This window comes from Typopeltis vanoorti, chromosome 12 (assembly GCF_054136105.1).
Source record: "Typopeltis vanoorti isolate ZY-2024b chromosome 12, IOZ_Tvanoo_1.0, whole genome shotgun sequence".
Classification (NCBI taxonomy): Eukaryota; Metazoa; Arthropoda; class Arachnida; order Uropygi; family Thelyphonidae; genus Typopeltis; species Typopeltis vanoorti.
In genome coordinates this window covers 103,868,591-103,882,028 of record NC_143560.1, presented here as the reverse complement: position 1 = coordinate 103,882,028, position 13,438 = coordinate 103,868,591, and the positions used below count along the sequence as shown (strand labels likewise).

At 33.7% G+C, this 13,438-nt stretch overlaps 1 protein-coding gene across 3 annotated transcripts in view; it reads right to left on the bottom strand.

Moving 5' to 3' along the window:
• Window positions 1-13,077, bottom strand: part of LOC150101091 (uncharacterized) — a 99,594-nt gene extending 86,517 nt beyond the window's left edge. For 2 of the 3 annotated variants that reach the window (XM_090401460.1, XM_090401462.1), the window contains exons 1-2: window positions 12,776-13,077; window positions 7,817-7,900 (exon numbers count right to left, since the gene is read on the bottom strand). In XM_090401460.1, coding sequence (XP_090257586.1) covers window positions 7,817-7,860 — 44 coding nt within the window. In that variant the 5' untranslated portion in view covers window positions 7,861-7,900; window positions 12,776-13,077. The remainder of the gene's footprint in view (window positions 1-7,816; window positions 7,901-12,775) is intronic. The other variant, XM_090401461.1, reaches the window with a different exon arrangement.
• Between the last annotated feature and the right edge of the window lie 361 nt (window positions 13,078-13,438).

The following is a 13,438-nucleotide window of genomic DNA, read 5'->3' as shown; positions in this document are numbered from 1 at the left end:
TATGGCTGTCATTTTATCTGGATATTTCAAAAGCATTTGACTGTGTACATCATGACTTATTGCTTTTGTAAATGTCTAGATATGGCATTAGAGGCATTACCAATGATTGATTCAAATCTTATTTAAATAACAGAAAAAAAAATATCAGCTATGGGACCTTCAAATAGCATAACAAAAATAACAAAATACAGAGTACCACAGGGTTCAGTGCTAGGACCTATCCTATGTGTAAATGATCTGTGTGAGTGCATACTTTTTTGGCAAATGATATAATTTGCTGATACACAGCATTAATATATACTGAATGATCCTTCAGGATTTAGAAAACCAGATTAACCATGATATGTTGAAAGTTAATCAGTGGTTTAGCAATAATGGTCTTAAAATTAATACAATAAAACTAAATATATATATTTCACCTTAGGGTCAAAGCCAAATAACTGGGAGGTGCCCTCCCCTTTACCCTTTCAGGAATGTGGGGAACCAAATGGGGCTTCTGACCTAATGTCCAATTCTCACCTTCACATGGTGTGCCCTGTTAGTAGGTATCTACTGGGTACTGAACGAACAAGAATGGGCTGGAGATTTGGGACTTAGCCAATCAAATTGTACTCTCTATTGGCTTAAACCACAAATGCATATGATACAACACTATGAGATTTCATGCCATCTGGGACGTTGCCTGGTTAAACAAGGTCCCCGCTGTTCTCGTCAGGGAACCAGAGCGAACAGCGAAAAGTCAGCTACTGGAACAAGCTCCAACTCATCATCTAGAAGAAAAATAAACCAAACATCAGAAGAACTGAAGATAGGAACCATCGATATACGTATTAATGGAAAGAAAACTGAACTTGCAGAAAAACTGAAAAAGTACTACATGGACATAATTGGCATTACTGAGACAAAAAAGACAAAAATAGGTGAGATAGGATGTTATTTTCAGGCAATAATGATCAAGGAAAGCAACAGCTTTCAACAAACATGAAGATAAATTTCTTGATTGGAAGGCAATTTCAAGTAGAATTATGCAAACTTCAAAATGTAGGCATGGAAAATGAGACTTATTTGCACTCATGGTCCCATGAAAGAAATGGAGGGATTTTTTAAGCCATTAGAATAGGCAGCTGACATAAAAAAAATGGTACTTGTTGGAGATCTGAACAGCAGAGTAGGAAAGGAATCCCACAGGTATATAGGAACATTTTGGGAAAATTTGGAGAAAAGAGCAAAGCTAATAATAATGGTAAGTATTTACCGGACTTATGCTCAGGACACAGACTAATCATTATTAACACCATGTTTCAACATAAAGATGTGCACAAGTTCACATGGAGAGAAGACACAAGAAATAAGAAAAGCTTCATTGATTATGTCATTGTTGATAGTGATATCTTCTTGGTCATTCAGGATACAAGAGTTTACTGAGGATTTGAAATTGGAAGTGACCATTACTCAGTACTAAGCAGCATAAAAATGTATATGACATAAAGAACAGTATATAAGAAAGTTTTAAAAAGAATTAAAGATGAACAGCTTTTACATGTAAACTGTACACCTGGCTATACAAACATTATTGAAGAAAAAATAAAACAAATTGAAAACAATAAAATCTCGGTGGCAAACTCTGAAGAAGACATTGATTAATTCAGCTAAGAAGATATGTGAAGTTGTCTGCAAAGTTAGAAAAATAAGAACATCCTGGTGGATACAAGAAGTTAAAGAAGCAGTCCTGGAAAAGAAGAAAGCATACCAAAAGTTCCTAGCAAATAAGTCGGCAGATGCCCTAAAATGTAAGACAGCTAAGATATGTGAAAAAACAACTAAACAAAAGTCATGGGAAGACTTTGGTAAGAATATAGAAAATAAATAACAGGAAGGTGGCAAAATGTTCTGGAGGCTATTGAAGAAATTTAGAAATGGAGGAATATGGAGGACTTTATCATCTCTAAGGAATCAGAGATGATCGAGATGAAATGAAAACTAGGATAAGGATATCCGATGTCTGAGGTAATTACTTTGAAAGACTGTTAAATGAACCAAGCAGTGACAGAACCATACTAAAAAATTTTTCAAGAGGAATGCAAAGAGTACTATATATCAATATTTGAGGTAGAAAAACCTGTCAAAAACTTGAAATGTGGAAAGTCAGCTGGAGTAGATGATACTCGACCAGAAATGCTTAAGTATGGAGGTACAAAAGTTTTCAGAGACTTCTTATTCTTCTTCTTATTTCTTCCCTCCTCTTTTACCTTGTGGTGTTGAGGATTTTTCTACATTTGAGCCATTCACAAGCCAAATTGATTAACTCCACTTTTTGAATTTTTTTTAAATTTTAGTGTCAAAGCACTTGATTGACTTCTAACTTTTTATATTCATAATAAATTTCCCTAATAATAAGGATTAACACCACTAAACGACAAAATTTTTGTTGGCCATCGAATAATAAATAATTTATTTCGGAAGCCAACTTAATTAACTCCATACTTTAATGTAAATCGTTGCAATAATGCAATTCAAAAGCAGAAGCAAGTACTTAGATGATAACGGTAAATTGTTTAGTGCTGTCTCATCACAAAAAAAGTAAAATAATTAATCAGTTACAGTCTAACTGCCACAGAAGTAAGTACTTGTGAATTTTAGTGTCAGTTGTTTTTAGAAAAAAGAAAAATTATATCGTTATATCAAGATGGACGAGACTAATAATAATTATTTGGATGTGGAAAATGATGAATCTGATGGTTCTTCAATATGATTTATTAGCAGAAAGCTCGGCTCAATAAAACGTTTATGTATTTCTTCGGATTCGTGATCTGATTATAGCATTGAAAACATTACAACAAATAATTCGATTGGGCGGAAAAGAAGTTGTAATTCTGATAAATGGGCTCGAAATGTCCAAAAGCATAGAAGAATAAAAGGTTTGGAATACAGAAATAGAAGGGGAAATTTAATACCTGCAAAAACATTTGTAGATGTAATATGTCGATGTAGTAAGAAGTGCAATGAAAAAATTACTTTGGATGAAACAGAAGATGCCATGGAGGCATTTTATAATTTAGACAGTCAACTTGAGCAAAATATTTTTTAAGAGGTTGTATTAAAGTTAACGAAATTAAAAGAAGGCGCCCAAAGGATAACAGTAAAATGCCAAGATCACATTCTTTCACATATTATTTTCGAAATAGCCAAAAAAATTATATTTATGTTTGCAAAAAATATTTTAAGGATAGTTATCAGATAAGTGATGGACGAATATATGACTGTTGTTGTAAAGAACAAGTTTTGTCATTGATTGATCGTCACTGTCGCCATATTCCAGGCAATAAAATTGACGACACACGTTATAAAACATAGACTCATTTCCTGCCTACACTAGTCACTACACAAGAGCTCACAATCCAAGACGAAAATATTTAAATCCAGACCTACACATTGTTACACCTGATATCTTAAGAATGTAGAATTCTCAGCTATCATGGTGTAACATGAAGAATAAATAAATTAAAAACCCTGCATAAAAGATAATAGATGAATTAATTAAAAGAAAAAGAAATATTCTTGCATCCAATAAAATATAAAGGTGTTCGTTGAACTAACAAAAAGAAAGAATATATTAATGTTGTAATATGATATAAAAGAGAAAATTTAACTAAATAAGACAGAAAAGGATTAGTCATAAGAGATGATATGTGAGAGGCTAGAGATTAAAATATTAAGTAAGTTCATAGAGAAATTTTGGAAAGGGGATTAAGTTAGAGGCTAGCAAAAGAAAAATATCGCTCAGGGCCGATTCCTGGATTGAAACATCATTACGGGCTCGCCGACCAAAGGACGTTTGGCAGAAAAACGCCACCCTAATTGGTTGGTGAAGGAGAATCAAGTAGGGGGCGGAGAAAAGAAGTTATAGAAGATGCCGTTAGGAGAGCAAGATATAAAAGGGTTGGAAACCCCCCCCCAAGGCTTTTTTAGAGACTTTTAGGCTTTTAGACCTTTTTGGCTTTTGGTTTTTGGTTCTGTTCCAGGAGAGTTCCTTCGCGAGCTCCTTCGTATGGTTTCACGGTGTTTTCCTGAGTGGCGAGATTGGAGTTATATCTCCGTCGTCACAACACGGAAACAAAATTGAGCGGAATTTCGGTTCCGTATTTCCTATGTAAGAAGCAAAGAACATATAGTCGAGGAAAAGAAAGCATATTCTTTGTATTTCAACTTCAGTGACAACCACGAAAAAGGGAAAGCTGTAAATAAATCGATATCCACGTCGCGAGTTGCACAGCTGTTATTTAGATGATTCAAAGTGTGTCCTGAATAACGAAAGGTAAAGACCGCGTAGGCATAGTTCAATTCGAGAAGCAGATTATCGGAGAGGTTATACCAGGATATTAAAAGATAGAGGCCCATATGGAAAACTCAGGAAAGAAAGGTACTGTAAATTATATCTCGTGTTAACTAGGATTCGTCTGTATTAGTTATCATTATTCTAATACTGAACTGTTGAAGTGACCAAGAAAACAATGCTAGGACTTTAGTATCTGACAGAATATATTGAAAGTAAGCCGGCTAGTGTTAATGTTATATGAGTAATTAAGTGTCCTGAGAATTTTGCATGTCTATTATATTGTATAAGAAAGTTTAACTGTCATAGTTATGTGTTAGTGCAGTAAATGGTTTAGTTAAGCTACTTAAGTTTGGATAGTTAAATAGTGTGAATTAATCTTATATGTCCATGTCATATGAAGTTATGTGTTGAATGTGTATGGTGGCATGATCGTAATACCCATTATAGGATCATGGCTTAATTATTTATGATAAGCTAATGTCAGTTTGTAAATATTTAGTATAGCATTGAATTGAGTAATAACTAAAATTTGAATTGTACCATGTTAAGGAATTTAATAAACCTTTTGTCCAATGATAAAACAGTTGTCTGAAATTGCTGTCCAATGCACCACTTGAAAAATACGAGCCTAATCTCGTGGGAAATTAATGTGTTAAGAAACGAGATAAAGTGTCACGACTGCAACATAGTTACACTTTCTGATATATTTTAGTTCTTTCTCCTTGTTTTTGCATATATCTTAAACTAAATGTCCCAAAAGATGCAGCATAATACAAATATTAGGGATACTAAGGGGAGAAATAACTTGGATATTAGTAAAAATTTTGGTGATATCTCGAGCATAGATAATAGTAGAACATAGATAAGCAGAAATTATTAGATAGAATAAAAATCATAAATTGGGACACAACAATATTAAGAAAATGTACGAACTGTACATCGTGCAATGTGAAGATGAAGATATGGTACTTGAAAGAAAAATACAGTATTACTACAAGGTATTCCCCACTAAATTTAATTTACATTTCCATTTCAAGCGACCGTCTAAAGATACGTGCCAAGCTTGTGATTCTTTGCAAATAAAAATTCAGTCTTCGGATAGTGAGGGAATTCGGATGGCAAAACTTGAAAAGGACGCTCACTTACAAGAGGCTGAACAGGCTTGTAGTCATATGGCTGCAGATGGAATGGCAGCACCCAAAGATTTTGTATTTTCTTTCGACTTAGAAAAAGCTTTAGCCTTTCCTAAACTTACTACATCAGTAGCTTATTACAAGCAAAATTTATATGTTTATAATTTCGGTTGCCATGATTTTAATAAAAATATAAGCCACATGTTCGTTTGGCCAGAAACTGAAGGATCTCGTGGGAGTCAGGAAATTTCATCATGCCTAATAAAGTATATAAAGACTTATGCTAAAAATTATGAAAAAATAATAACCTATTCAGATTCGTGTACTGGACAAAATAGAAATATCAAAACTGTCTTAAGTTTATTGAAATTGGTTCAAAGTACAGAAATATGAGCTGAGTCAATTGAAATGAAATTTTTGGTAAGTGGACATAGTTATTTGCCTAATGATTCAAATTTTGCCATTATCAAGTCACATGCGAAAAAAATTCAAAACATTTTTTCACCAGATGACTGGTACAATATAATCAAAACCAGTAAAAAGAAAGCACCATCTAATGTGGTTCAAATGACTTATCAGGATTTTTTCTCAACAAATCCTTTATAAAATTCTATCATTAACAGAAAAGTAACAGTTACAGGGTTACCAGTAAATTGGCTCAAAATGCACTGGATAAAATTAGAAAGGTCGAAACCCCGCGTCATACAATTCAAATACGACTTTAACGAAGATTCAGAATTTCATGCCATTAATATAAGAAAATCTGTAGCAGGTAGACCACTAGATCTGAAGAATGTAGACCAGCCTTTGTTATATCCTACAGGTAGAACTGTGACAAGAGAAAAGAGGAAAGATATGACGGATCTGTTGAAATTCAATCCTCCTATTAAACATGATTATTATAAAAACTTAAGAACAAATCGACATGATGGGACCCTCAAATACAGCTAATGAAGAAGATATTATTTATGTTGCTGATGAATCAATTTAAACAAACTACTAATAATAATTGTAAGTAACAGAACAGTTATTATTAATTTTTGAGAAAAATCTTTAATAAAAAATGTATGATAATGAAGTTTTTCTGTATTAAAAAAAAATAATTTGAAGACTGAATTTGATGTTATTACTTTTTTTCACTTGCCAAATCGATTAACTCCCTTAGTCATGCAAAAGTTGTAATAATAATAATAACAATTATTCCAAGGATATTCTATCTTATACATTTTATTATGTCGTTAGATAAAAGCTACATCTGCAATAATATATTCTACAATGTTTATTTGAATTTATATTTTAAAAAACAATGTATATTATTTTATGGAGTTAATCGATTTAGCAAGTGAGCGGCTCATTTAGCTGCTACAATATCAAGGATAAGGTGGTTAGCTCTATGCCTCCCAGTGTGTCCTATGTCTGTAGATGTGTGTGTTCATGGGCTGGTTTGCCTGTTCTGGAGGATGAAAAACCCGAGTTTCTAGGTGAAAAAAAAACCTCTACCTCTGTATGAGACCGGCTAACTCACCTTTAGTTAAAAGAGACCACATAAAGGTTCCTCGTGTCACTGACAGGAATCGAACCCAGGACTTTCCAACCAAAGGGCTTCATCTATACTGACTGAGCTACAGAGGCTCCTATCCTCTAAACTAGTGTCCTCAAAACCAGCAAAGACAAGCAGCAATCAGTCAACATCAAGGTCACATTACAAACTCTACAGCTACTCTTTACTTGTTCCTCTACTTTTGTACTATGGAAAATGTTCTCAAGACATTCTAAGAATGTTATACTCTACAGACTTTCAAGCAATTATATTTCTATGGAACTAATGCATTCCATCTTTCATGGAATCCTATTACAAGTTACCATTTTAACATCACTTGTATCATAAAACATTTCCTGTTATGTATAAAAATAAATGAACAAGAAGAGAGAGAGAGAGAATTATGTGGAATGGAAATGCATATAACTTTCAAATAAAATACCATCACTATTCTTCTAATTAAATGCATATATATATCTACCCTATATATATATATATAACATGATAGGCCTTTTTATGTCAAGTTTTGAAATTCAGGGGCTACCCTGAGTGTCGAGTCTTTAAAATTCGAGTCATCAGAATTCAAAGAGAAACGGCCTACCAGTCCGGAACTCGGGGTGGGGGGCATAGCCCCCCCCCCAGTACACACACACACACACAAGGTAAATATTTTTCATATCTTTAATAATATGATATGGCACATAAAAAAGCAGTACTGAACTTCGATTCTTTCTTCAGTACACGTGCTACACGATATGTTATTCAGTACTTCTTTTTTTTTTTGCACTATACTGTAGAATCACTTACTTGAATTTGCCTGGAGGCCTACGCTTTCTGAGGTTATAGGGCATTGCTTAATCTAGAATCCTCCCTGTAACTGCAAAACAATAACTGAAAGTAAGCAAATCACAATATTTTATTTAACTAATAAAAGGAAAATTCATAAAATCTGAAAAAAAATAAAAAAAAATGAATATTTTTAAACTAAACTTATCTTGTGTGTGTGTGTGTGTGTGTGTACACACACACACACACACACACACACACATAAGATAAGTCTAGTCCTCGCCCCCAAAAAAACACACATAACATATGCCCCCTCCTCGGTACTGTGGGGATTGCTAAAGGACAGGTTATCCAGAAAATCCTGTGCTGGAGACCAAACATAGAACTTTTTCAAGCTATTTCAGGGACTCCAGTAAGCAAAGTGGTAATGGTTACAAACATTGGACAATAAAAGCCATGCTCTCTTGGTTGGAAAGTAGATGCACTATCCACTTGGCCAATCAAGTGAAAATTGTTTTATACTATGGACATACCACTACACTTCTTATTTCCTATATTCATATGACCAAATGGAAATCACCTCCTGCCATACAGGAATCTAAACACCATATGCCTTCTATAGTTTTTGGAAAAAAAGGCACCGGAAAACTATTAAGTAACTTGGATACTAAAAAGTCTTCTGGTCTTGATGGTATCTTCCCAATTGTTCTCAAACATTGTACAGTGGGTGATTGGTTAACGACAGTTCGGCCTGTGAACAAATCGGACAACGAACACTTTCAAGAAAGATTTTTATGTTTGGACAGCAAACACATGTTCGGATAACAAACAGCTCACAGAACAAACACAAGAAGAAGCGACACTGTGTGTGTAAGATTTGTAGAACTGTATTTTACTGCCATCCACGAACGGTTTCTGGAACGAGATTTTGACAGTTGTATACATACCTGGATGGCACACTTTTTCTCACTTTTACATTTTTTTTGCATGCAAGCAGCAAAGGATACCCTTGAACTTAATGCTCTGCAGTCAATGTTTTCCATTACAAACTTCATCATACATGCTTGACACTTTGGAAAAGGGGCAAAGTTAATCCTTCCTGTTTTATTATGACACATTTTTCCCCTGTTATGATAAGTCACTATTTTTTTTTTTTACCTCTAAAAGGTATCAGAGATGATAAAGGGGATATGAAAATTGAAGATAAAGATATTCTACATGTCTGGAGCAATTACATTAAAAGACTGCTGTCTGGAAACAAGAAATGAGAGAACAGTGGTAGAAAATATTCAAGAACATGTCAGGAGTACATATCAGTATCAGGGATAAAAAAACCACCAGAAATCTGAAATGTGGAGAAATGCAGTAGATCATATTCGACCAGAAATGCTCAAATATGGAGGTATAAAAGTTTTATTTTTTATTCACCACTGAAAATACTCCTTCTGTAACAGCATTTGTCATAGGTAAGCAAAGGGCAAATTCCACTGTTTTTTTTTATATTACCATAAGGCACTTTTTGTTTCTCAAAAAACCAAATATCTCAACCCATCTATCTTCTGAGGGAGATTTTTTTCTCCTTCCATTCTTCAATTTTTGAATCAATTATATACTTCTTTCGACAAGAAACCTCATCAAAAAGGTTATTTTCATATATTCCATGATTTTTTTCCAAAATTAGAATTTATATACTCCAACGATGCCTCAAAATCATGCCATGATATCCTATATTTAAGGTTCACCCATTTAAATGTCTTAATTTCCAGGCACTGGGATGACCACATTCCAAATATTCCAAACAGCTACTGTAAAAAGTTTTAACATGAGAAATAAACAAATATTTTTTTTATGCTTCCTTCATCTAAAATTCTTAAATCTCTTATTATGCAAATTGGAACATGGTTTGATTCGAGACGTTCTCTGTATTTTACTTTTAGCATATCAAGTTCCTCTGAGATTTCCATTATTGAACAATTATTTCCTTCAATGTTTCTGACTACTGCCTCAAAGACTGATGCCTGACTATGAAGAAATGTTAACCACAACTGAGAGGTATTATCATTGAAAAAGAGTTCAATTATTCTTGGACACTTATCAAGGGATAAGAAATATGACTTCAATGGACTATATAATTTCAGAATCCTCTCAATCACAGGCATTAAAGCGAGCCATTTAGTTTTACTGTAACCTAGTCTTCTTTCACTACGCGTTATTCCTGCTTCCTATGCAGGGTCCACGTGTTACTTAGATGCGGCGACTTCTTATTAGTACCACTACCAACCGACCTGTCGCCTAGTCTGCTGCTGGGGGTGGGGGATATATTTTTGACTGTAGCAGTGTATGTTCACGGGGCCGGTTTGCCTGCTTGCGGGATAAAAAATGCCAGATAAACTGGAGGAAAAACCCTACTGCCCGCACCCAAGACCGGCTAACTTGGATATGCCTGAGGAAGATCCTCATGTTCCTCACGTCTTTGACAGGAATCGAACCTGGGACACTCCTTCCCCAGGCATGGTTGCTAAGCGCAAAGCCACTAGGCTAACCACACGGACTTACTGTAGCCTAGTATTTTGTGGTATTCAACTTCTGCTTCTTCACAGAGTTCTTTCAAAGATTCTACTCTGACAGTATAAATGCAAAAATGGCTATAAATTTTTTGTTACAATAGACCCTATGTCTAGTGGTAAAAGATCAGCAGCAGTTTGAATGGCATTGTGAACTATATGAGTTGCACAACCTACTCCAATAATACTTTGCTCTAAACTTCTGTTCAATATAGCGAAGACTAATACCCTTTCTAGCTACACCACCAAAATTGGTATTTGCATTATCAGCACAATATGCAACAACCTTCTTAGATAAATTGTTTTTTTCAAGAACAGTTAAGGTAGAATTGCTGATAAGCTCTGCAGTTTCCCCAGGTAGGGACACAAAATCAATAATCTTATTCTTCACACCACTTTTTTGAATCAAAATAACGAATGATAGTAGGAAAAAGATTTACATCTTTATGGTTTGATGCATCAGAAAATACAGATATAAAGTTATATTTTGTAATTCCTTACCAAGCTCTTTCAATGCATGTGGTGCTAATACATTCTTGATGATAGCTTCCGCTTTTTTCCTTGCACATGTGAATTTGCTGTTGAATAATTTGCGGATCAATTTTGGTGTACAGTCCATGGATCTAAAAGTTTGATTGTGATATATCGTATGGAAAGAAAACACAGGCTCTGCAATCGCTAATTCACTTTCATCCCAAATTCAGTTTGACAGAGAAAACTGGTCATCTTTACAGATGAAGAAGCTGCCTGTAGAGCTTTCTTATGCTTATCAGAAGCTAAATGCCTTGTGATATCTTGCTTTCCTCCAGAGGTCACAGAAAATTTTCCCAAACAGATTTCCCTGTACATGAAACATATCCCTCCTGTTCATACTCTTTAATAAACGGATACTCTTTTTACAAATTATCTGTCAGTTTGCGATCCCTTTGTTTTCTTTTTACTGACATGGTTTAAACCTGATTATTAAAAAATAATTAAATATTTTAAAATAATTATAAACTTTCCAATTTTTAAACATATAAAAAAAAAGATATAGCAAAGTATCACTTCTGCAAATACCTGGGATCTATGATATCAAAAACAATTGTAATACTATATCTACAGGTAAAACTTTGATTTTGAAACATACAACAAAATATCATTCTTTAAATTAATATCAGTATAACCATGGTCGATATATATATCGTTTCGTGGTTTCCTTTGCTCCACAATCAATTTTGTATCGACATGAGTGAGGTACTGAAAGACCTCAAACTAACAATAACTTAAATTGCATTTATTATTAAAAAAGGGAAAATACAGCTTTTGCTGTCACATGTAATTGTTTATTTTATGAATGAAATTTAAAAGCAACAGATATCATATCTAAACTTTATTTTATGATAATAATAATAATAACGCTTATTATGGGCATTAGCCCACTTACAATTTGTTACAGATGATTGTGAATTGCACAGCAAAAATAGGTATTTTTACTATGTATTATTTGGTAAAAATTAATATTTTTACCAAACAGAATACAAATTACATGCATTAAACATACATCATGTAAATTATAGTAGTAAAGACAAAACATAAAATGTTGGTATATAAATTTTGATTACATTGATTGACGATGATAATTTTGTCGAACTTTAAAATAAAAGTTTGACATATAATCAAAAAATTATTTTACATGAAAAAGTTCCTCAGAATAAACAAGTAATGTATGTTTGTAGTTTACTTTTCTCTTAAGGTGAATAAAATATTTTAAATGCTGTACAATACAGCATAATCTTAAAAGACCAAAAACAGATGAGATCAAGGTGTAATCTGCTATTTGTGTGGAGTCTGTTATCTCTCAGGGCTTCAATACTAGAGCCCTGAGAGATAACAGACTAATCTGGAGGAAGACTATTAGGAAAGTTGGCAATAATGTAACCTTTATGTAACCATACATCACACAGTATCCTGTACATCTCTTGAGGGTACATATCAGATGATGGTGGTAGATATTAATAGTATTGAAACATTTTTTTCTGTACTATTTTTTTCTATTCTGTACCACCTGAAAATTTTCAGGTGGTGCACTCCTCTCCAAAATTTACAAAACGTGACGACGTTATGAATGTGAGAAGATCTGGTGGAGTTATACATGTGACCATTTTTGCATATATTGTAAAAGAACGGAAAAGAAGCACAAATTCAATATACGTGTGTAAGATCATTAAGGCGGACCCTCCATGAAAATCGACTTAATTCTAGCAATTTTTCGTTCTGAAAGTTGTCTAATAATATACTATCCCATCAGAATTAATCTCTATCCTACAAGTGAAAAAGAATGTTATTAAGCTACTACCCTCAAGCAATGGGTGTTTTGTTTGAGGAGAGAGGAGGCTCCTACCCTGCAAACGCCACAGGATGCCGGCTAACTCACCTGCAAACGAAAATTTTCTTATACAGCTTCCTCGCGAGTAAGTAAGGAAAAATATTCATAACTGTATTACGACGAACCCCCTCCGTTTGACTTATTACGACCTCTTACTCAACACTCATTTGTTTTCATGCTATTTTGCTGAAGTAGTTTCTAGGATAAAAACGCAATTTATTGGCAATGTTCAAATTCAGTTTTCTACTTCTACAATTAACACACTTTATTGTTTCTAGTACTTAACACCATATAATCTTCTCAAACCCTTTAATAATAATAATGTCATTTAATTAAGAAACCTACAGTAAACAAACATTACACAATTTATAAATCGCGCGAAAATCTGTTAGGTCAGATAAGAAACAGCAGCGACATCATTGTCAGGAAGAAATTATATTTAACATAAAAATACATTTTTTTAAAAAAATTCCTTCAATTAAAATCCTGTTAAATTTAACTTTTTGGCATAGTCGTTACTAAGGGTTTGCTACATCGCCAAAATCGCTTAGCTTTTTCTTCAGCATACTGTTGACGTGCTTTCCAATTATTAGCAATTATTCATCTGTCATTGGAACTCTTTGGGCAGAACATATGATAAATGCAAAGGTGCTGCAAGATTTGAATAACTCAACAATTCTTAACATAGTTAAAAAGCATCAACTCTGTTGG